Below are 22,404 nucleotides of genomic sequence, written 5' to 3' on the forward strand. Positions count from 1 at the left end.
TCTTGGCGGGAATCAAGGAAGAGACAAGTCATCATAAGCCTTCTAGTATATGCTTTATTTTACTATTTTTTATAATGACCCTCTTCTATAAAAGGGGGGATCCTTGTAAGCTATGACAGGCAGAGAAAAAAACACACTGTAACAAAAAAAAACCACTTCTCATATTGAAAGATATCCATTTGTGCTTGTTTTACTTTATCTTATTCATTCTTGTTGGCCACTATTTGTATTCTCATAGTCAAGAATACACATATCTCTATTTCTCTACACGATTTATATCGAATTGTATCGCATATCCTTAGAACCATACACAAAATCTAACGTTATCCGATTTTTTCGGTAAACAGTTTGGCACCCACCGTGGGGCTAAGGGTAACAATGATTGTTTGATATAAATCTAAAGTACACGCCAGCTTGCAACTTCAATTCAGCAATGGCTTTACCTATCGACCACGAAGCCGACTTTTAAGATGAAACCAACAACTTGGCACCCTGGACCGGAAGGCCACTTAACGATGGCACCGAGGCTCGAATCGAAGTACCCGAAATTCGAGCCGAAGTAACATTGGATGTCAATTCACAAATAGCTTTGGAGGCGAATCAGCACTACGAACCGAAAAGAAGCATTCAGGGCGGTACTCGATCCGTAGCCTGAGACACCCAAAACGCGGGGAACATCGGGGCCAGCTTACGTATGATCTTTGAGATGCTACAAGCCCAACACGTAGCGATAGCTCAGTTACAGAGCCAAACTTGCGCACAAAGCAGGCTTGATTCCAATCCACTTCGAGAAATCATCCCCAGAACGGAGCCCTCCATAGTGAAATCAAACGAGCAAGAATCAGGAACTACTCCCGGAATTAATAAATTGCTCGAGGAACTCACAAAACGAATCGAAGCCAACGACAAGATAGTGGAAACATACAATGCCAGGGTCGATCAAATCCCGGGGGCTCCACCAATAATAAAAGGGCTTGATTCGAAAATATTTATACAAAAGCCTTTTCCTTCGAGTGCGGCACCGAAACCAATCCCCAAAATATTCTATATGCCCGAAATTCCCAAATATAACGGTACGACCGATCCTAACGAACATGTCACCTCTTACACATGTGCCATCAAAGGTAACAATTTGGAGGACGATGAGATCGAATCCGTATTGTTGAAAAAGTTCAGGGAGACCCTCTCGAAAGGAGCGATGATCTGGTATCACAATTTACCACCAAATTCCATCGATTCTTTTGCCATGTTAGCAGATTCGTTCGTAAAGGCACATGCTGGTGCCATAAAGGTTGCAACAAGGAAATCAGACCTCTTTAAAGTAAAGCAAAGGGGGAACGAAATGCTGAGGGAATTCGTATCCCGATTTCAAATGGAACGCATGGAATTACCACCGGTCACAGACGATTGGGCCGTACAAGCTTTCACCCAAGGGTTGAACGAGCTAAGTTCGACAACATCACATCGGCTGAAACAAAATTTGATCGAGTATCCAGCGATAACTTGGGCTGATGTACACAACTGATACTAATCGAAAATTAGGCTCAAGGATGATCAGTTGGGAGCTCCGTATGGACCCGTGCATCAGAATAGGACAACTACTAAAAACGAAAAGGAGATCGACAGAGAACAAAGGTCGAACAGAGACCGATATCGACCGTACGTCGCAGATCGGGCGAACAACGGTTCAACACGCAATACAGTTCGTAACAATCAAAGGATTGACCGAGGGAAAATTCTCGGGGACTTATGAGTAAGAGCGGCTTCGATAAATATGCCAATCCTATAGAAGCACCTCGATTATCAGAATATAACTTCAGCGTTGGTGCATCTGCTATCGTGTCGGCCATCGGACGCATCAAAGCCACTAAATGGCCTCGACCCATGCAGACCGATCCTGCCCAAAGAAATCCCAATCAAGCGTGCGAATATCATGGTACCCATGGCCACATAACGGAAGATTGCAGGCAACTAAGAGAGGAAATAGACCGCTTATTTAACAAAGGGAACCTTCGGGAATTTTTGAGTGATAGGGCGAAGAACCATTTTAAAAACAAGGATTTCAGCAAACAAAACGAGCAAGAAGAACCACAGCACGTCATTCACATGATCATCGGCGGCATCGATACCCCTCAGGGACCAGTGCTTAAACGCACTAAAACATCGATTCTAAGGGAAAAGCGATCTCGGACTCAAGATTACGCACCCATGGGGACTTTGTCCTTCGATGATGAAGATGCAGAAGGGGTCATCCAACCTCATAACGATGCACTGGTAATATCCGTACTCATGAATAAAACTAAATTTAAGCGTGTGTTAATCGATCCAGGTAGCTCGGCCAACATCATCCGATTAAAGGTTGTAGAACAGCTTGGCCTACAAGATCAGATCGTACTCGCAACTCTAGTTCTAAACGGGTTCAATATGGCATGTGAAACCACTAAAGGCGAGATAATCCTACCAATAAACGTGGCCGGAACCATCCAGAAAACAAAGTTTCACGTGATCGAAGGCGATATGAGATACAACGCCCTTTTTAGAAGGCCATGGATTCACAACATGAGAGCTGTACCTTCGACCCTACACCTCAAATTCCCGACATCGAGAGGTGTCAAAACGGTGTACGGAGAACAACCAGCCGCAAAAGAAATATTCGCCGTCGAGGAAGCTAAACCAATGTCCTCACCTTCGCCGATAGAAGGATCGGGATCAGAAGGAGAACGGGACACCAAATAGCAATCACAAACATCGGCTTCGACCCAGCCAGATAACCAGAAGATCGAAGAGTATGATGATCAAAGGGTCCCTCGATCTTTCATGATTCCCGATGACTCCGACGCTACCAAATCAACAATCGAGGAACTAGAGCAAGTCACATTAATCGAGCACTGGCCCGAGCGAAAGGTATACTTGGGAACAGGGTTGAGCCCCGAACTCAGGAAGCAACTCGTTCAATTTCTTATTGATAACATCGATTGTTTTGCCTGGTCCCATTTAGATATAACAGGGATCCTGCCAGACATAACGATGCATCGGCTAAGTTTGGACCTCAGGTTCAGACCGGTGAAGCAAAAGAGAAGACCCCAGTCCGAGGGAAAGCACATATTCATAAAGGACGAGGTAACTAAGCTTTTCAAAGTAGGGTCCATTCGGGATGTGAAATATCCCGAATGGTTAGCCAACGTAGTTGTAGTGCCTAAAAAAGGGAACAAACTTAGAATGTGTGTGGACTATAAGGATTTGAACAAAGCATGCCCCAAAGATTCCTTTTCGCTGCCCAACATCGAACGCATGATCAATGCCACGGCCGGCCACGAGATCCTCACTTTTCTCGATGCCTATTCCGGGTATAATCAAATCCAGATGAACCCGGAGGACCAGGAAAAGACTTCATTTGTCACCAGATATGGAACGTATTGTTATAATGTGATGCCCTTCGGGCTAAAAAATACAGGGGCTACTTACCAACGCCTAGTAAATAAAATGTTCGAAGAACAAATAGGAAAATCAATGGAAGTTTATATTGATGACATGCTAGTTAAATCCCTGCGCGCAGAGGACCATTTGACCCATTTGCAGGAAACGTTCGAAATTTTGAGGAAATACAACATGAAGCTCAACCCCGAAAAATGTGCTTTTGGGGTCGGGTCGGGCAACTTCCTCGGTTTCATGGTGTCAAATCAGGGAATCGAGATTAAACCCGATAAAATCAAGGCCATCGAAGACATCGTCGTTGTGGACAGCATGAAAGCCGTACAAAGGCTAACGGGTCAGATTGCAGCCTTAGGCCGGTTCATTTCGAGATCATCTGATTGAAGTCACAAATTTTTCTCTCTACTCAAAAAGAAGAACAATTTTGCTTGGACCCCGGAGTGCCAACAAGCATTAGAGGAACTAAAATGATATCTGTCAAGCCCATCACTACTTCACACTCCAAAAACAGACGAAAAACTTTGCTTATACTTGGCAGTATTAGAAATTGCCGTAAGCGGTGTCCTAGTTCGAAAAGAGCAAGGTACGCAATTCCCCGTTTATTATATAAGTCGAACCTTAGGAGAAGCAGAGACTAGATATCTGCTCCTAGAAAAATTGGCGCTTCCACTGATAAGCGCCTCTAGAAAGCTAAGGTTGTATTTTCAGTGTCATCCTATATGCGTATTGACCACTTACCCGCTTCGTAATATTTTGCACAAACCCGAACTATCAGGCCGACTGGTCAAATGGGTCGTCGAACTCAGTGGGTACAATATCGAATATCAACCCAGTACGGCCATTAAGTCTCAAATTTTAGCAGACTTCGTGGCCGATTTCACGCCAACCCTAGTACCAGAAGTCGAAAAAGAACTCCTGTTGAAATCAGGTACATCATCGGGAGTATGGATCCTTTTTACGGACGGGGCTTCGAACGTGAAAGGGTCCGGGATAGGCATAGTTTTGAAATCACCCACGGGTAACACTATTAGGCAATCTATTAAAACTATCAGGTTGACTAACAACGAGGTCGAGTATGAAGCCATGATTGCAGGTCTCGAGCTAGCCAAAAACTTGGGAGAAAAAGTCATTGAAGCCAACTGTGACTCTTTGCTGGTGGTGGGTCAAGTAAACCAAACCTTAGAAGTTCGAGAAGGTAGAATGCAAAAGTATTTAGACAAACTGCTTTTCACTTTGCACCATTTCAAACAATCGACTTTACGGCATATTCCACGAGAACAGAATAATGAGGCCGATGCGCTTGCAAATTTGGGATCGTCGGTCGAGGTAGATAACTTGGGCTCAGGCAATGTTGTTCAACTTTCGAGATCGGTAATCGAAAAAGGTCACGCCGTGATAAATTTTACAAGCTTAACCTGGGATTGGAGAAATAAGTATATTGAATACTTAAAGAGCGGAAAGCTCCCATCGGATCCTAAAGATTCTAGGACCCTACGGACTAAAGCTGCTCGATTCACGTTGGCTTCAGACAAAACGTTGTACCGAAGGACATTCGATGGACCGTTGGTAGTATGCTTGGGTCCGGGAGATACCGATTACATCCTACGAGAAGTGCACGAGGACACTTACGGGAATCACTCTGGTGCCGACACATTAGTTCGAAAAATAATCAGAGCAGGGTATTATTGGATCGATATGGGCAAAGATGCGAAGGAATTTGTTCGTACATGTGACAAATGTCAAAGGTTTGCACCAATGATCCATCAACCCGGAGAGCAACTCCACTCAGTCCTATCCCCATGACCGTTCATGAAATGGGGAATGGATATCGTCGGCCCTCTGCCATCGACCCAGGTAAAGCCAAATTCATTTTATTTATGACTAACTATTTTTCTAAATAGGTTGAAGCGCAGGCGTTCGAGAAAATAAGAGAGAAAGAAGTTATAGACTTTATTTGGGATCATATCATATGCCGATTCGGGATACCCGCCGAAATAGTATGTGACAATGGAAAATAATTCATTGGCAGCAAAGTAACAAGATTCCTCGAAGATCACAAAATAAGAAGGATATTATCGACGCCATACTACCCCAGTGGGAATGGATAGGCTGAATCAACGAATAAAACTGTCATTTAAAACCTAAAGAAGAGGTTGAACGACGCTAAAGGAAAATGGAGAGAAATCCTGCCCGAAGTCCTTTGGGCATATGGGACGACATCAAAATTCAGTACGGGGGCGACCCCATTCTCCTTAGTATATGGGTCCAAAGCATTAATACCAGTCGAAGTTGGTGAACCTAGTACCAGATTTCGATTCGCGATGGAAGAGTCAAATAACGAGGCTATGAATACCAACCTCGAATTATCGTACGAAAGACGAGAAGTTGCTCTCGTCCAATTGGCCGCCCAAAAGCAGCGAATCGAAAGATATTATAATCAAAGGTCTAAGCTCCGCCATTTCAAGCCCGGGGACTTAGTGTTAAGAAAAGTTACCATCAATACCCGAAATCCGAACGAAGGAAAACTAGGATCGAATTGGGAAGGACCATATCAGGTGCTCGAGAACATCAGAAAGGGATTGTACATGCTCGACATTATAAATGGAAACAGCTATCAAGCAACTGGAATGTATCACATCTGAAATGGTACTACTGTTAAGGTACGACCTTTCCATATTCGTTTACATTTCAAAACTGACCCCTGCAGAAGTACGAACATGGATAAGATGGATCTTTCGATTGAAAGCACGCGTTGCACTCTTTTTTCCTTAGACCTGTTTTATCCCAAATGGGTTTTTCGGCAAGGTTTTTAATGAGGCAACCATTGATCGTGCTGCACTTTCAACAATATCTGAAGTCTTTTTACAATCGACCTCGAATACTGAGGGGGCATTAGGCCCTCAAATACATCGAGTTCAAATGCAAGAGAGTTATTTCACAACAATAGGGTCCCAATAGGAAAAATTGTAAGAGCCAAATGGTCAAAACGAACCATGCTCATGTAGATTGGCCCAAACCCAGGCGCAAAACATGAACACATGTGTAATGACGTGCGAAGAAAGTTCTCTTCTTTATCGACATCTTATATCCAAGGAAAATTCCTTTATTTGGAGATTTATTATGCAAACAGTCAAGTTAACTTCGACCATTATGCCTACGGGCTACATTGCATCGAGTTCGAATCATTCACTCGACTGATAATGCCTACGGGCTACCTTTTATTTTCGAGTTCGAGCATGCACTCACTCGACCACTAAGCCTACGGGCAACTTTGACCATTATGCCTACGGGCTACATTGCATCGAGTTCGAATTATTCACTCGATTGATAAGCCTACGGGCTACCTTTGATTTTCGAGTTCGAACATGCACTCACTCGACCACTAAGCCTATGGGCAACTTCGACGATTATGCCTATGGGCTATATTGCATCGAGTTCGAATCATTCACTCGACTGATAAAGCCTACGGGCTACCTTTTATTTTCGAGTTCGAGCATGCACTCACTCGACCACTAAGCCTACGGGCAACTTCGACCATTATGCCTACGGGCTACATTGCATCGAGTTCGAATCATTCACTCGACTGATAAGCCTACGGGCTACCTTTTATTTTCGAGTTCGAACATGCACTCGCTCGATCACTAAGCCTACGGGCAACTTCGATGATTATGCCTACGGGCTATATTGCATCGAGTTCGAATCATTCACTCGACTGATAAAGCCTACGGGCTACCTTTTATTTTTGAGTTCAAGCATGCACTCACTTGACCACTAAGTCTACGGGCAACTTCGACCATTATGCCTACGGGATACATTGCATCGAGTTCGAATCATTCAATCGACTGATAAGCCTACGGGCTACCTTTTATTTTCGAGTTCGAGCATGCACTCACTCGACTACTAAGCCTACGGGCTACCTTTTATTTTCGAGTTCGAGCATGCACTCACTCGACTACTAAGCCTAAGGGCAACTTCGACCATTATGCCTACGGGCTACATTGCATGGAGTTCGAATCATTCACTCGACTGATAAGCTTACGGGCTACCTTTTATTTTCAAGTTCGAGCAAGCACTCACTCGACTACTAAGCCTACGTGCTACTTCGACCATTATGCCTACGGGCTACATTGCATCGAGTTCGAATCATTCACTCGATTGATAAGCCTACGGGCTACTTTTATTTCGAGTTCGATCAAGCACTCACTCAACTATCACTCCCACGGGCTACATTATTTCACTTGACAATTACGCCCACGGATTATATTTCTTCAAGTTCGAATCATTAACTCAACTTTGATTGAATTGTCACGATCCTTGTAAAATCATTTGTAAGGCACGCATAAAGTCTTCACAAATCGGCCAAAGTTGTCTATATACAAAAAAAGTTTACATGGTTGATTACAAACAAAAAATTATGAACTAAGCTTCATGATCATCCTCAGGGGCGCTTTCTTCTCTGTCAGGCTCTCCCCCATCCTCGGATCCGCTCTTGCTTCAGTCATCATCATCATCATCGCCATCAGAAACCAAGGCTTCATCGTCAACTTCGAGCTCTTTAGCCTTTTTTATTTCTTCAGTAAGGTCGAAGCCCCGAGCATGTATCTCCTCGAGGGTCTCCCTCCGAGACCTACATTTAGCAAGTTCGGCAATCCAATGTGCTCGGGTGTCGGCAGTGTCCGCCGCCTCTCGTGCCTCCATCTGAGCAGCCTCGGCATCAGCCCGATACACGGCAATGGACTTATCCGCCAAGATTTTCGACGACTCAACCTCAACCTTGGCTTCAGCAAGCTGGGCTTCAAGCTCCTCGATCCTCTTTGCTTGAGCCGAACCCTTTTGCATAACATTTCGAAGCTGAACATCGGCCGATAATAAGTTGGTCAAAATGGTCTCTTTTTCCGCAGCCAGGCGATCGATAGTCTCCTTCCACCGATTACATTTAGCTTTGATTTGATCGACTTCTTCCCGAAGTGACCCGATCTTTTCAACCTTTTGCTGCAGCTGAGACAATGAAGGGTTAACTTCCACAGTCGAGTCAAACCCATACTTTAACAGAAAGAGGCTCACCTGCTTGTCAAGTTCGGCCTCTTCTTCATGAGCTTTAGCCAAATCCGCTTGGAGGTCCTTTATAGCCTCGTCCTTTTGGCTGCAAAGAAGCCGCAAGGCATCTCTCTCCCTCGAGACCTTGTGAAGCTTGACCTCACACTAGCTAAGGTCGACCCAAAATCTACTAATGTCCTGCACAGTAGGGAAAGAACACGAGTCAAATTCGGAAAAGAAAAAAGAAACCAAGTATAGTAAAATCATTACTCGAGTAATGAAATGTTAGGCCTCTTCCAGTAGAAGAGAAGCGTCCCCAATGTCGGAAGCATGACCGACTCCGGTAAAGAAATCCCAAAAGGGATCTCCTGCACTAGAGCCTCCGCCCATATCGGGGGTCTTCAATTCTCGAGCTTCCTTTAACGCCTCCTCAGAAAAAGTGGGAAGAGAAGGCGAATAACCTACTGTCATAGTCCCAAGTGAATCACTCGGGGCGTTCCGATCAAGACTCGGGATCCCGGAGTCAACCCCGACTGGTACAGCTGCCATCGGTTCAGGATCTTTGGTGACCTCAATAGCTCTCGCAGATCGGGTCACGAAAGTCGAGGCACCTCCTTCCTCCTTTTCTTCTTCTTCTTCTTCTTCTTCTTCTTCTTCTTCTTCTTCTTCTTCTTCTTCTTCTTCTTCTTCTTCTTCTTCTTCTTCTTCTTCTTCTTCTTCTCTCAGTCCTTGGACCGAGTCAATCGAAAGGTCTTGCCTTCCTCCTCACCCTTCGAGTTTTGGGCTTGGGGCCCTCTGACCGAGAGGCAGCTTTGCGCTTCTTGTCTTTCCCCGGTTTCGGGACCGGGGACTTGGTTCCTTCTTCACCGCTCGAAGGCCTCAAAGCGGCGTCCTTGGTTACGCCTGCATGAAAGGAAATCGGTAAATAATGGAGCAAAAAGAACACTTCGAAGGAAACGAGAAGTAAAACCTTACCATGGTTCTTGGCTTCCCATCTGCCTTTAGCCAAATCACGCCAAGCGTGTTCGGCATAAGAGGAAGTCGAGGCTAACTTCCGAACCCAATCCTCGAGGTCGGGCACCACTTGTGGCATCCAAAGGGCAGTTGTATATCGGGAAGAGACATCAGAAAAAATCGGGAAAGGATACAAAAAGCAACGTCTTATGAGAACAACTTACGGTCGAAATTCCATTCATCGGGGAACGACATCTTCTCTCCTGGAATAAGGTCACGGGTCCTCACACGAATGTAACGCCCCATCCTGCACCGATCCTTGTCTTCGTCGATGCTCGACATCAAAGCCTCCGATGCCCGACGATGAAGTCTGATTAATCCCCGAAAGATTTGAGGCCAATACAACCGTATGAGGTGATTTAGGGAAAAATCCAGCCCCGAGCTTTGGTGGAGAAGAAACGAAGTAGGATTACTATACGCCATAGAGAGGGATGAATCTGACCAAGGGTGACCTGATATCTCTTGCAAAAATCAATGATCACCGGGTCGACTGGACCCAATATGAAGGGATAAGTGTAAACACTTAAAAACCCCTCCACATGGGTGACGACGCTCTCTTCGGGGGATGGAAGCAGCACAACCTCGGAACCTCAGTTGCAGTCTTTTCTAACGGCCTCGAGATGACCCTCCGTTATAGAGCACATATACATCGAAACGTGCTCGCATCGACCCGGGACAGATGAAGGATTCTCAATCTTAAAATCGATCTTTAGAGTACACGGGCCGAGAATGTAGTCATAGGTGGACGGCTCCACCGGCGCCTTGTCGTCGGACGGCCGTGAAGCACAAGCTTTCTCCTTCTGAGGCACAGTTTTCGAAGTCTTGGCCATTGATATGGGAGGAAGAAAGATAAAGGAAAGTGAAAAATTGACGACACCAAAGCTCTGGTAGCAACAAGAAAGGAAGAAAAGATGGGAAAATTTGGGGGAGTGAATGCGTGAAAGAAGTAAATGATAGGTGGAAGAGCTATTTATAGGCTCGCATCATGACGATTCAATATCACAGGTGGCCGACCGCCATCTGACAAGCATTAAATACCTTGAAAGGCTGAATCGATAGGACAACTATCACATACGTCATATTCGATCCCTGTGAAAACGTCGGCTTATGACCCGATCGAATCACCAAAAATCACATCGATTCTCACCGCATCCTTCGTGAGAAACGAGGGGACTATCTGTATACAGTCGAAATAGATTTCGGCCTTCCTACGTTCGATCGAGTTCAAGTGTTAAAAAGTCGAAATGAGATTTTGGGAGTGAGCTCCGAAGTCGGTACTAATGAGCCTCGAGCTCGAAGGTCGCTCGAGGAGTCGGCTCGATAACCCTATCGAGCCTGTGATCGAATTGATCCGCAAGGCACTGCTTCGAGGTCGGAAATGCGCGACGCCCATCTCGAAGGTCGAACTCGAGCCAAAGGGCCGACCAAGTAACGAGTTCGAGCCAATATCGAGCTCACAGACTAGAGCCGTTGCAACCGCACCAAGAGAGAGAATCTTGGCGGGAATCAAGGAAGAGACAAGTCATCATGGGCCTTCCACTATATGCTTTATTTTAATATTATTTTGTAATGACCCTCTTCTATAAAAGGGGGAATCCTTGTAAGCTATGGCAGGCAGAGAAAAAAACACACTGTAACAAAAAAAAACACTTCTCATATTGAAAGATATCCCTTTGTGCTTGTTTTACTTTATCTTATTCATTCTTGTTGCCCACTATTTGTATTCTCATAGTCAAGAATACGCATATCTCTATTTCTCTACACGATTTATATCGAATTGTATCGCATATCTTTAAAACCATACACAAAATCTAACGTTATCCGATTTTTCCGGTAAACAAAGATGTAAAATTAATAAAAGCTTGAATAATACGTACAGTATTCCCTATAGTATAATGATAAGCATCTAGCATGTTAGCTTGCACGAAATTATAGCAAAACTTGTTGTACTCAAGATCTTGATGGGACCAGTAAATTGATTGCCTTGGCCTACAATTCTCAACCACCTTAAACTTGGAATATGCTTCTTTCCAATCTATTTACTTGTTATGGTATTTTCCCAATCTATTCTCAGGTTGCTATTCACAAGCATTTCTCTCATGGGAAATTGTATTCCTTCTTTAGACAAAGAAAGGCAAACTTTGCCTATTGATACAGTTTTCAAGCTTCCATCTCCATTGCCTAATTGGCCACCAGGTTTGAATTTCACAATCTTTTAACTTAGTAGTTATTGAGTCGAAAGTTGTATGCTAAAATCAGTTCAAAACTGAACCATGAACACTCCCATTCAGTAAATTAATTGGTTTACATATCTTTCATTCGTTTTTTCTTTTATGTTTGATAAGTTTAATGAACTTGAAACTCTAATGACAGGTGGGGAATTTGGAAGTGGATATGTTGATTTAGAAGGGCTAGAAGTTTGCCAGATTGTGACATTTAACAAAGTTTGGGCTATTGATAAAGGAGGGCCAGATAATCTTGGAGCAACATTTTATGAGCCTTCACCAATTCCAGATGGATTTTCCATGTTTGGATGCTATTGCCAACCAAACAATCAACCCCATTTTGGCTGGGTACTTGTAGGGAAAGACAAGAATAATGGTCAAACTCTAAAGAATCCAATTGATTATACACTTGTTTGGAGTAGTGAGTCCTCAAAGCTCAAGAACAAAAAGAGCACTGATGATGGCTATATTTGGCTGCCAATCCCACCTGAGGGTTACAAGGCTTTAGGTCATGTTATCACAACCTCACCTGAAAAACCTTCCTTGGACAAAATCCAATGTGTTCAATCCAATCTTACCGATAAATTAGAGGTTGAGAGTTGGATCTGGGGTGAAGGTACAACAAGCAATGCGAATGGTATCAATGTTCATAGCACAAGACCTCGAGAAAGGGGCATAAAAGCACAAGGGGTCAGTGTAGGTACATTCTTAGCTAGGATCAAAAGTGATCAAAATGATGATTCCAACACATTATCCCTTGCTTGTTTAAAGAATAACAAGTTTGGTACCTTTTCTTCTATGCCTAGCCTTGGCCAAATTCAAGCATTATTTGAACAATACTCTCCACTTGTTTACTTTCACCCCAAAGAAAAGTATCTTCCTTCTTCTGTCAATTGGTATTTTGCTAATGGTGCTTTGCTATACCAAAAAGGTCAAGAATCCAATCCTAGTTCCATTGAACCAAATGGCTCAAATCTTCCACAAGGTGGCCCCAATGATGGTGCATATTGGCTAGACTTGCCAATTGACGCCAAGGACAAAGAGAAAGCCATTAAAGGAGATTTACTAAGCTCTGAGGTGTATCTCCACATCAAACCAATGCTAGGGGCAACTTTCACTGATATAGCTGTGTGGATCTTCCATCCATTCAATGGACCTGGAACAGCTAAACTTGGCCTAATCGATGTACCATTAGGGAAAATAGGCGAACACATCGGTGATTGGGAACATGTAACACTTAGAATTAGCAATTTCAATGGGGTTTTGCACAAAGTTTACTTGTCAGAACATAGTGGAGGGACATGGCTTAATGCACCACTAGTGGAATTCCAAAATGGTAACAAAGTTGTGGCCTATTCTTCACTAAATGGGCATGCCATTTATCCTAAACCAGGGCTGGTTTTACAAGGGACTGGAGATATTGGGATAAGGAATGATACAGCTAAGAGTAATTTGGTTTTAGACTGTGGGGAGAATTATTCAGTAGTTGCAGCTGAAAATCTTGAAATACTTGAGCCACCCTGGCTAAATTATACTAGAGAATGGGGACCAAAAATAAGTTATGCACTTGGGGATGAAGTCAAGAGAATTGAGAGCTTGCTGAAAGGGAACTTGAAAACTGCATTTGAAAAATTGGTCAAAGTATTGCCAAATGAAGTTTATGGAGAAGAAGGGCCTACTGGTCCAAAGATGAAAGGTAATTGGAATGGGGATGAAGTGTGAACTTTGAAAGTCAGTTCTCATAAGAAACAGAATTGAGGCCTTCATGCAAAAGTGTTTTGTAATTTAATTTCCACATGTAATTCAATGTCTCCTTTCTTTCTTTCTTTTTAATTCAATTCATTCTGAAAATGAACTGGAAGTGATTCTTTTCTACATTTATTGATAAATAACAACAAAGAAGAAGAAGAAGAAAAATTGCAACCACAACTTTTCGATCCCCATTCTTCTTATAGATAGTAGTATAGTACTACATTAATCTACTCGGGAAATATCAATTTCTTTCAATTGTGTACACATGTTTTTCTTTCTATCATGCTTTTCACATTTCAGTCTTACTTCCTCTGATCCATGTTAGTTGTCATGTTTCTTTTTTACGTGCCCTTACTAAACTATTAATAGGAGATTTTGACTAGTATACTCTTATTAAATCTTTAATCATTCAACATATTAATCTCTCCTCAGTAAATGTTCCCCTTATTTATGTGCCTTATCCATCAATAGGGATACTCACTTGATATGTACAAGTCGGCTGATGCAAATGAAGAACTCACTGGCATTGAGTAGATAAACAGACACATAGGATAAATAATATTTCGTCTACATTGCACCTAAGTATGGAAATTGACCGTTTTTCTAAATTGAATTTCTATTGCATCTTCAACTTCAATGTTTGTTGAATCTTCAACTTTCAAATGAGTTTTTAGTTCTCTCTCCATATTTTTTATAAATATATTTCATAATAATGGAATTTGTTCTAAGATCAGGTTTTATAAGAGATTGAACAATACAGTAAAGATCCAAAGCAATTAAATGCATTCACAGGAGCAGTAACGGACTTGACTAAATGCTTAAAAGAGTAAGGTTTAGCCAATCTGAACAATCATAACATTACGTGTTTGTACTCTTCCAATTTAGATTTTCTATGCTATGTAATCAATATTTTTCATTTTCAAGACCAATTAAAACTAAGGGCAAAATAGGAAAAAATGATAAATTATACCTTGATTTTCTAAAATGACAACTATTTTGGACCATATATATTTACTAACCACAGCAACTAATATGGACCGAGGGAGTATTATTTTGGACACTTTAACTTCGATTTAATACTCTGCACACTTCCTCTTTTTTCCCTTTTTTCTTAATAGGGAAATCAAAGGACGTTAGGCTTATTGTGATAGATATAGTAAATGGTTTATGTTTCTTGGACTATCTTATTATCCAATTGAAAAAGGTTTATTTGTCTAGAACTGCCAAAAATTGTAAAGAAGTCAAAAGAATATTGAAATCAGTATATTGGAGGCATAAATTTGTAATAGTTGCTATATATAGAATAGCACTTCAACGATGATGCATAACTTTGAGCCTTTTTTTTTTCTTTTGATAAGAATGATGTATAATTTTTAAGTCGTGCAATGACTATTTTTAGGATAATTTGTTTTAATGCTTTGGCATTGTTTAATCTACGTTATGTTAGTAACTAGCTTCAAAACTAGTTTTATAAAAATTTCATCTGTAGTTTAGGAATTTATTTATAGACCAAATATTTTGTATAACTTGTTCCATTTACCATATACTTACCCTTATGCAACAACTTAGAACTACATTAAAAGTAGTTAGACAAGCAAACACCTTTCTTACCGCACCCTGCGTACGGAAGCAGGAGAAGGAAAGAAATTGGTGACATTTTCTAGTCCATCGATTTATCTGTGAGAAAAAAAAGGTTGTAAATACAATAAAGGGAGTGATTTCCCTCAGTTAGAACGTAAACAAAGTCTACAAGCAAATACGAGTTAGAAAACTTATCATCTCCTCTATTTTCCCTTTCCCTACTTCCCAAACAAGGGATCATTTCTCACCAACCATTCAGAAACCGAACAGCAGCAGAAGAGAAGTTTGAAAATGTCCATTTAGAAACCTGCCAAGATCTCAGAAACTAGACCAATTCTTTTAACCAAAAGATTGCACAACGGAAGGGCTAGAAATAGAAGCAACAGAGTAACCATTTTATTGATTACTCCCATTAGAATTTGGACATGGCAAATTGAATCCTCAAGTTAGATATCAGTTCTCAACAAAACCCATTATTCATTCTTTTTATAAATATTTTTCATTTCAATCTGATACTCAACTGTACTTAGTATTACAACATCAAAAGATGAGGACATCTAAAGATAATGTGCTAGTCATTTGAGAAAGAATATCCCCACCTCCTAGGTAAGATGAAATATCAAGCTAAACATTCAGAATGAGATCCACGAAGCACCAACCCTATCGCGAGGAATTAGGCGCAGTTCAGATCCATGTTTAAGAAAGACGTTACCTGAAATAACATTTGAGTTCATATAAATCCAAAACCAGATAATCTAGGAAAATAGAGGTTCAGCACTGAAGGATAAGATATTTAATCATGTCAGGGTAAAAGAATAAACAATCGCCGCCAATTGTTGCTAAAAAGTCAGATCAATCCACAAGGAAAAGACAAGAACCAACTCTCCACCAAAAAGTTCAAACACTATCTTTAGCAGTCTCAGATTGCTCTAAACAAAAGAAAAGATGAAGAGAGACTCCCAACAATCTTATTCTTCCACTAACTAATCAAGTTTCCTTTTCTCAATATTTCTATGAAAAACTGGTACCTTGAGCTCCATGCAACAACTCTTTCTCCACTTATCAGCTTTTAATTCTGCATTTCTACTCTAGTCTATAGGCAGAAAGAACAAAAAGGAGAAGCTTGTGTTATAAATTTGCATGCTCTCTTACTTCATCTATAAACTTATAAGATAGCTTAATCCAATCTCTGTTTCTATTCAGTCTCTCTACCTCCCCAAGGTAGGGGTAAGGTATGCGTGCACATTACCCACCCCAGACCCCGCTTGTGGGATCCCACTGGGTTTGTTATTATAATCCAATCTCTAGTCTTCATTGGTACACTTAGATTTTTCCAAATAACTCTATTGAAAGTGCCCTTAACCGCTGTATAGAGTATCCTAAATTTGATTTTCCTCACTTGAGAAAATTTCCAGTGGAGGTTCAAACCATGAAATTCTGATTATAGATCTCTGCATCTCATAAGGAGCTCAAAGAAGACCATGTTTTGTGGTAAACAAGCCACTAAGCCTCGAAAATCCCTCGGATTCTAATGCACTAAATTTTTATCAGACACGAGGAATATATATTTTAAAACATCCATACCCAAAAATTGCTTATCGTCTAGAAAACAAATAAACCATCAATTAGCAACCAACAAAAAAAGATGAGGTAACTATAAAATATTCATGTAAAGTGTGACATTACCTGCACTTTGCTGAGGATTAATTCCCACTCCATCTGCAACAAGACAAAAGAAAAAAAAAAAGGAAATGTAACACAACCTTATAGTAAAAGCCCAAGCTTTTCTAATTATTACATGCAATAAATAATAAGCATGTTGCTTTTACTTCCCTTTGTACATTGAAAGGGAAGAGCAAAGAATAGCAAAACATTGGGAAGAAGGAAGCAAAGACATTGTTTTCTTGGTACCAAATAGGAAACCCGTATTTACATTGGCAATATAAAACATCAATTTTCTTAACAGGAAATATTTCAATCACTTCCCTTTCGGAATTTTAATCCAAATGTCACCCGAGAATTTAGGATTCACTGAAACTCAACTTTAACCTATGAGGAACTGATGAGCACTACATATCATTTTTATTCATAAGTACGAAAAATAACTCAATAAGGATTACATCGTACCAACTTAATACAGAGTTCACTCTGGTGTCACTTACCTTAATTAATTTGTTTGTCTATAATTATATAACTCTTAGGAGAAGTTTCTTTTTGTAGATAATAACTTTAATTAAAAGAACACCAAAAAGTGCAACCCAAAATTTACTATAAAGGTCAGCCCACAAGACAAAACACACCATTCATGAGATAAAAGAGCACATCCAAGACCACCTAAAATCCCAAGACCCCAAATCCAAATTGAGAAAGTTAAGGCTACTAAACCCGATGCTATAAACAATCATCTAATCCCCTCATTTCTTCACAAGCATGCTATTGGGTTCAAAGTTGAAGTTTGCATTTTGTTAGAATTTCCCAAATTGTTTGAGAGAATGGGAAGTTGTTTCCTTATATGGTCTTAACCAATCCTCACCTTGTCAGCTAATTGAGTTGAGTTAGGGCCAAGATTCATTTAGATGGTATTAGAGTCAGATCCATCCCTAATCTTGTTGTACTTGATGTTGGACTCGCATATTATGTTGTCCATGGATGTGTGGAAAGGTGTTAGAATGTCAAACATTGGTTGAGGGAACGGCTATCGTCTCCTCATCAGGTAGCTCCTGGGCCTGGGTAAAATCATGCCCCATATACAACTTTTTAGACTTTTAGTCTCATTCTTACGACAAACTTTAATTTCTTTCCATTGGCATATTATTATTGAAGTTGCACAAGATTCGTTCTAGAGAAAATCAATTTTATTTAATCAATCAATGGATCAATCAAATATGCCTCAATCCTAATTTGGGTCAACAATTTACTTTGAATTTCCGGGAACCAAACCTGGGTGTATCGGACAAGACCAGTGTATCCAAACTGACTAGACTAATCAAAAATAAAAAATAGAAAACCATAACACAAGGCAAAAGGAGAGAGGAGAATTGTACCATTAGTGATGATGGCGCTTGTTTGGGGAGGGACTTTGAATTCCTCGGCAGCAAATTTGAGAACAGCCGTGAACGGGGCTGCCTCCGGTACGCTAAAACTGATATCAACAATAAAGGAGAAAATCCATATGAAAACACAAGTGATACATTAAATTATGAGTAAAAATAAATAAATAAATAAATAAATAAAATACATACACTTTGAATGGCAATTTGGGATCGGAAGTAAGAGTGACTTTGAACGACACTTTTCCTCCACCAGCAGCACCTCCACTCGCCATCTTTCTCACTATTGAAATTTTTCTGGGGTTGAAGAATCCAACTTTGGCTTTGTCCTAATATTAATTTTTCTTTTAGATTTGGGACCTAATTACAAGATGTGTTGTAGCAGCCAATCAGAAGTGACCATGACAGCATTAAAAGGTATAATTGAAACCTACCTATACTAATTTTCAGCTTGTAAATTTTTTTTTTTTTTTTTTTTGGTTTCAAAACGTAAAATTTCTTTCTTTATCTTTATTTATTATACAAACAAAACTATGTTGTAATATCAAACAACACTATGTTGTAATATTTACTTGTGTGTAAATTATCATTATTTTCTTGTGTGACATGCTACATTGTTTTTGTCTTTCTTTTTTTTTAATAGTAGGAAGTATGAGTTTAATCCTATTATGAGGTGTTTATGCTTTACATTATATCTCTAAATAAACTGTGAAAAAAAAAAAGTAAAACATAATGAATATATGAAAAGGGTTTTGTTTTTTCCTTTTAGTCTTGATAAATTTTTGTTGTTCTAACTTTATTTGTGGTATATTCAATCTTACTTAACTTTTTAAATGTGCAAAATTTTATTTTAAGAAATTTAAATAAAAGATGGTAGTATTAGTTCATGAAGCAATAAAATGTGAAAATGTAGTTCTGCTCTATAAAAGAGAAATGTATAGCATAATGGCCAATTTGTCATCATATCATTTAGGAATAAAGGAAATGAAGTAGCTTTACGATAAATTACTATTATATACTAATATCTGAACGCGGTCAATTATTAAAGAATATTAATTGTTTTATATTATAATTTATCTTTTTAGTATATTATATCATGTTGCGCTAATAGAATTTCAACTGGCATCTTACTTCTCAATACAATATTTTATTAACTAAACAATATGAAATTAAAGAAACACAAATAAACTAAGAGAATAATACACAAAGATATTATTTGATATATTTAGAAAATGGAAGAATTGTCAACTACTTTTATAAGATCAAACGAAATTCAATCATATTGACATCAACAAACAATTCACCGCACGATGATCCACATTGGCCATTCCAAGAAACATGTACATTATTCTTTTATGTATAATTTTTTAGTAAAAAAATTGTTTTGATAATATCAATACTATTTTACAAAATCGTGTATTACATGGTTCGACATACACGTGCAACATACGTGCCGGATGCAACCCAATCAAAATATAACCATAAGGCTTGTTGCGGCGTGCAGCCTGATCCACAACCTCACTCACAACATGGCTCTCGAGCCCTAACTCAGTCATCAATCTCTCCAGTCTCGAGCTCACATATCTCATACTACTCAGCCCAAACAATGATAACATGATGTAACAACAAATGATAATAGAGACTCAGATACGATATGCAAATGAATAAATATGACTGAGTACATAATTGCAATTTAAACAAATAACTCAACAGCAGAAATGACCTCAGTAGGTCCCAACAGAATAAGCATATAGCCTAAACATGATTTCTAACATGGATCACAGCTCAATTACACTAACACATAGGAATTTCATGGATAGAAACAAGATTAGATAACTACACAGTACCACAGAATCAACCGAGTCACAATTATCGTAGTTCACGCACACACGCCTATTTCCTAGCATGTGTGTCACCTCAACACCAACTACATAACACGTATTTCAGGAATTCATATCGTCAGTACCAAGTTTAGAAGTGTTACTTGCCTTAAAGTGCGCAACTCAATGCTCCAACAAACCCTTGCCTCGCGAATCGGCTTCCGAACGACTCGAATCTAGTCATAAACAACTTAATATAATCAAAACAAGTTATAGGAATCGATCCCACACGTAAAACTAAGTTCTTTAACCAAATTCAAAAAGTCAATCCAAAGAGTCAACCCCGGGCCCTCACCTCGGAACTCAACAAAATTCACAAAATCCAAACACCCATTCAATAACGAGTCCAACAATACAAAAATCATCTAATTCCAACCACAAATCGACCCTCAAATCTTACTCTCCAATTCCTAGTCCAAAATCTCCCAAATTCTACCTTAAAAACACATAATCTAGGTGTAGAAATCAATGTGTATTCAATATTAATGAATAAAAATGATCAAAAGTTGCTTACCTCTTGAAATCTAGTGAAACCCCTCTAAACAATCGCCACTAATCGAGCTTGCAAAGTCCAAAAATGAGAGAATCATCAAAATCCTCGATTTTATCTTCTATCTAGGCATCTCGCACCTGTGGTTTACTTAACCGCTTCTGCGGTCCCGCAGGTGCGGTTCAACTTCCGCTTTTGTGGTTTCCCTTAAGGCCCCTACCTTCGCATCTGCGGACATGCCTCCGCTTCCGCAGAAGCGCACCTGCGTCCAAGATCCCGCTTCTGCGGAAAGCTCCTGCCCCTCGCATAATCCACTTCTGCGACCTTCCTCCCGCATCTGCGAGCTCCCAGGTGCGGAACCTTCCTCATACCTTCGCAACGCCCTAACTCACCTAGAACTGTTTCTGTTATCCCTTGGCCGCTTCCGCGGCCCATTTCTAGCAGGTGCGGTGGCACTAGATCTGATCATAGCAGAAAATTCATAAGTCCAAAATTTAATCTGAATCTCACCCGAGGCCCCCGGACCCCATCTAAACATACCAGCATATCCTAAAACATCATATGAACTTAGTCGAAGCCTCAAATCAAATCAAACAATATAGAAAATACGAATCACACTCCAATTTAAGCCCAATGAACTATTGAACTTCCAACTTCTAAAACCAATGCCGAAATACACCCAACCAACTCCGATTGACCTCAAATTTTGCACACAAGTCATAAATTACATAATGGGCCTATTCCAATTTCCGGAACCAAACTCCAAGTCCGGTAACAACAAAGTCAACTCTCGGTCAAACTTCTTAACTCTCCAAACCTTCAACTTTCCAACTTTTGCCAATTCAAGCCAAAATAACCTACGGACCTCCAAATATATATCCGGACATACTCCTAAGTCCAAAATCACCATACGAAGCTATCGGAACTATCTAAACTCCATTTCGGAGTCGTTTACCCATAAGTCAATATTCGGTCAACTATTTTAACTTAGGCTTCCAACCTTGGGACTAAGTATCCCAATTCATTCTGAAACATCCCCGGAACCAAACCAACCACCCCGGCAAGTCACATAATAACAAACGAACATAGAATAAGCAATAAATAGGGAAATAGGGCTACAATACTCAAAATTACCAGCCATATAGTTACATTCTCCCCTTTTAAACAAACGTTCATCCTCGAATAGGACTAGAATCATACCTGGAGTCTCAAATAGGTGCGGATAGCTGCTCCGTATCTCCCGCTAGGTCTCCCAACTAGCCTCCTCGACTGGCTGGCCTCTCCATTGTACTTTCACTGAAGTTATATTCTTCGATCTCAACTTCCAAACTTGCCGATCCAAAATGGCCACCGACTCCACATCATAAGTAAAATATCCATCTAACTAAACCGTGTTGAAGTCCAAAATATGAGACGAATCACTGTAATACTTGCGGAGCATGGAAACATGAAACACTGGGTGCACACGCGTTAGACTATGTGGCAATGCAAGCTTGTAAGCCACCTCTCCAATCCCCTCAAGCACCTCAAAAGGGCCAATATATCGAGGTCTCAACTTGCCTTCTTCCCGAACCTCATAACACCCTTCACGGGTGAAACTCTGAGCAATACCTTCTCTCATACCATATTGGCATCGTCACGAACCTTCTGATTGGCGTAACTCTTCTGCCTAGACTATGGCATGCGAAGCTAATCCTGAATCAACTTGACCTTATCCAAAGCATCCTAAACCAAGTCGGTACCCAACATCTCCCATATAAGGCCTCATACGGAGCCATCTGAATACTCAATTGGCAGTTGTTGTTGTAGGCAAACTCTGCAAGCGGTAGAAACTGATCCTAAGAACCCCCGAAATCCATAACACAAACGCGTAGCATATCCTCCAATATTTGAATGGTGCGCTCGTACTGTCCGTCCGTCTGAGGGTGGAATGCAGTCAGACC

General features: G+C 40.5%; 2 protein-coding genes across 2 annotated transcripts; one reads left to right on the forward strand and one right to left on the reverse strand.

Annotated features, from left to right (window-relative positions):
• The first annotated feature begins 11,514 nt into the window (after positions 1 to 11,514).
• On the forward strand, positions 11,515 to 13,559 carry LOC107792427 (hypothetical protein At1g04090-like). The gene is made up of 2 exons (XM_016614640.2): positions 11,515 to 11,679; positions 11,857 to 13,559. The coding sequence occupies exons 1-2, from the start codon at positions 11,532 to 11,534 to the stop codon at positions 13,428 to 13,430; spliced, it is 1,722 nt and encodes a 573-aa protein (XP_016470126.2). The 5' UTR covers positions 11,515 to 11,531; the 3' UTR covers positions 13,431 to 13,559.
• A 1,939-nt stretch (positions 13,560 to 15,498) lies between these two features.
• Positions 15,499 to 18,474, reverse strand: LOC107792428 (ubiquitin-fold modifier 1). Its single transcript, XM_075246726.1, has 4 exons — positions 18,284 to 18,474; positions 18,086 to 18,183; positions 16,728 to 16,760; positions 15,499 to 15,753 (listed from the first exon to the last, which is right to left on the reverse strand). The coding sequence occupies exons 1-4, from the start codon at positions 18,364 to 18,366 to the stop codon at positions 15,674 to 15,676; spliced, it is 294 nt and encodes a 97-aa protein (XP_075102827.1). The 5' UTR covers positions 18,367 to 18,474; the 3' UTR covers positions 15,499 to 15,673.
• Positions 18,475 to 22,404: the final 3,930 nt, after the last annotated feature.

Source organism: Nicotiana tabacum, chromosome 23, assembly GCF_000715075.1.
Source record: "Nicotiana tabacum cultivar K326 chromosome 23, ASM71507v2, whole genome shotgun sequence".
Lineage (NCBI taxonomy): Eukaryota > Viridiplantae > Streptophyta > Magnoliopsida > Solanales > Solanaceae > Nicotiana > Nicotiana tabacum.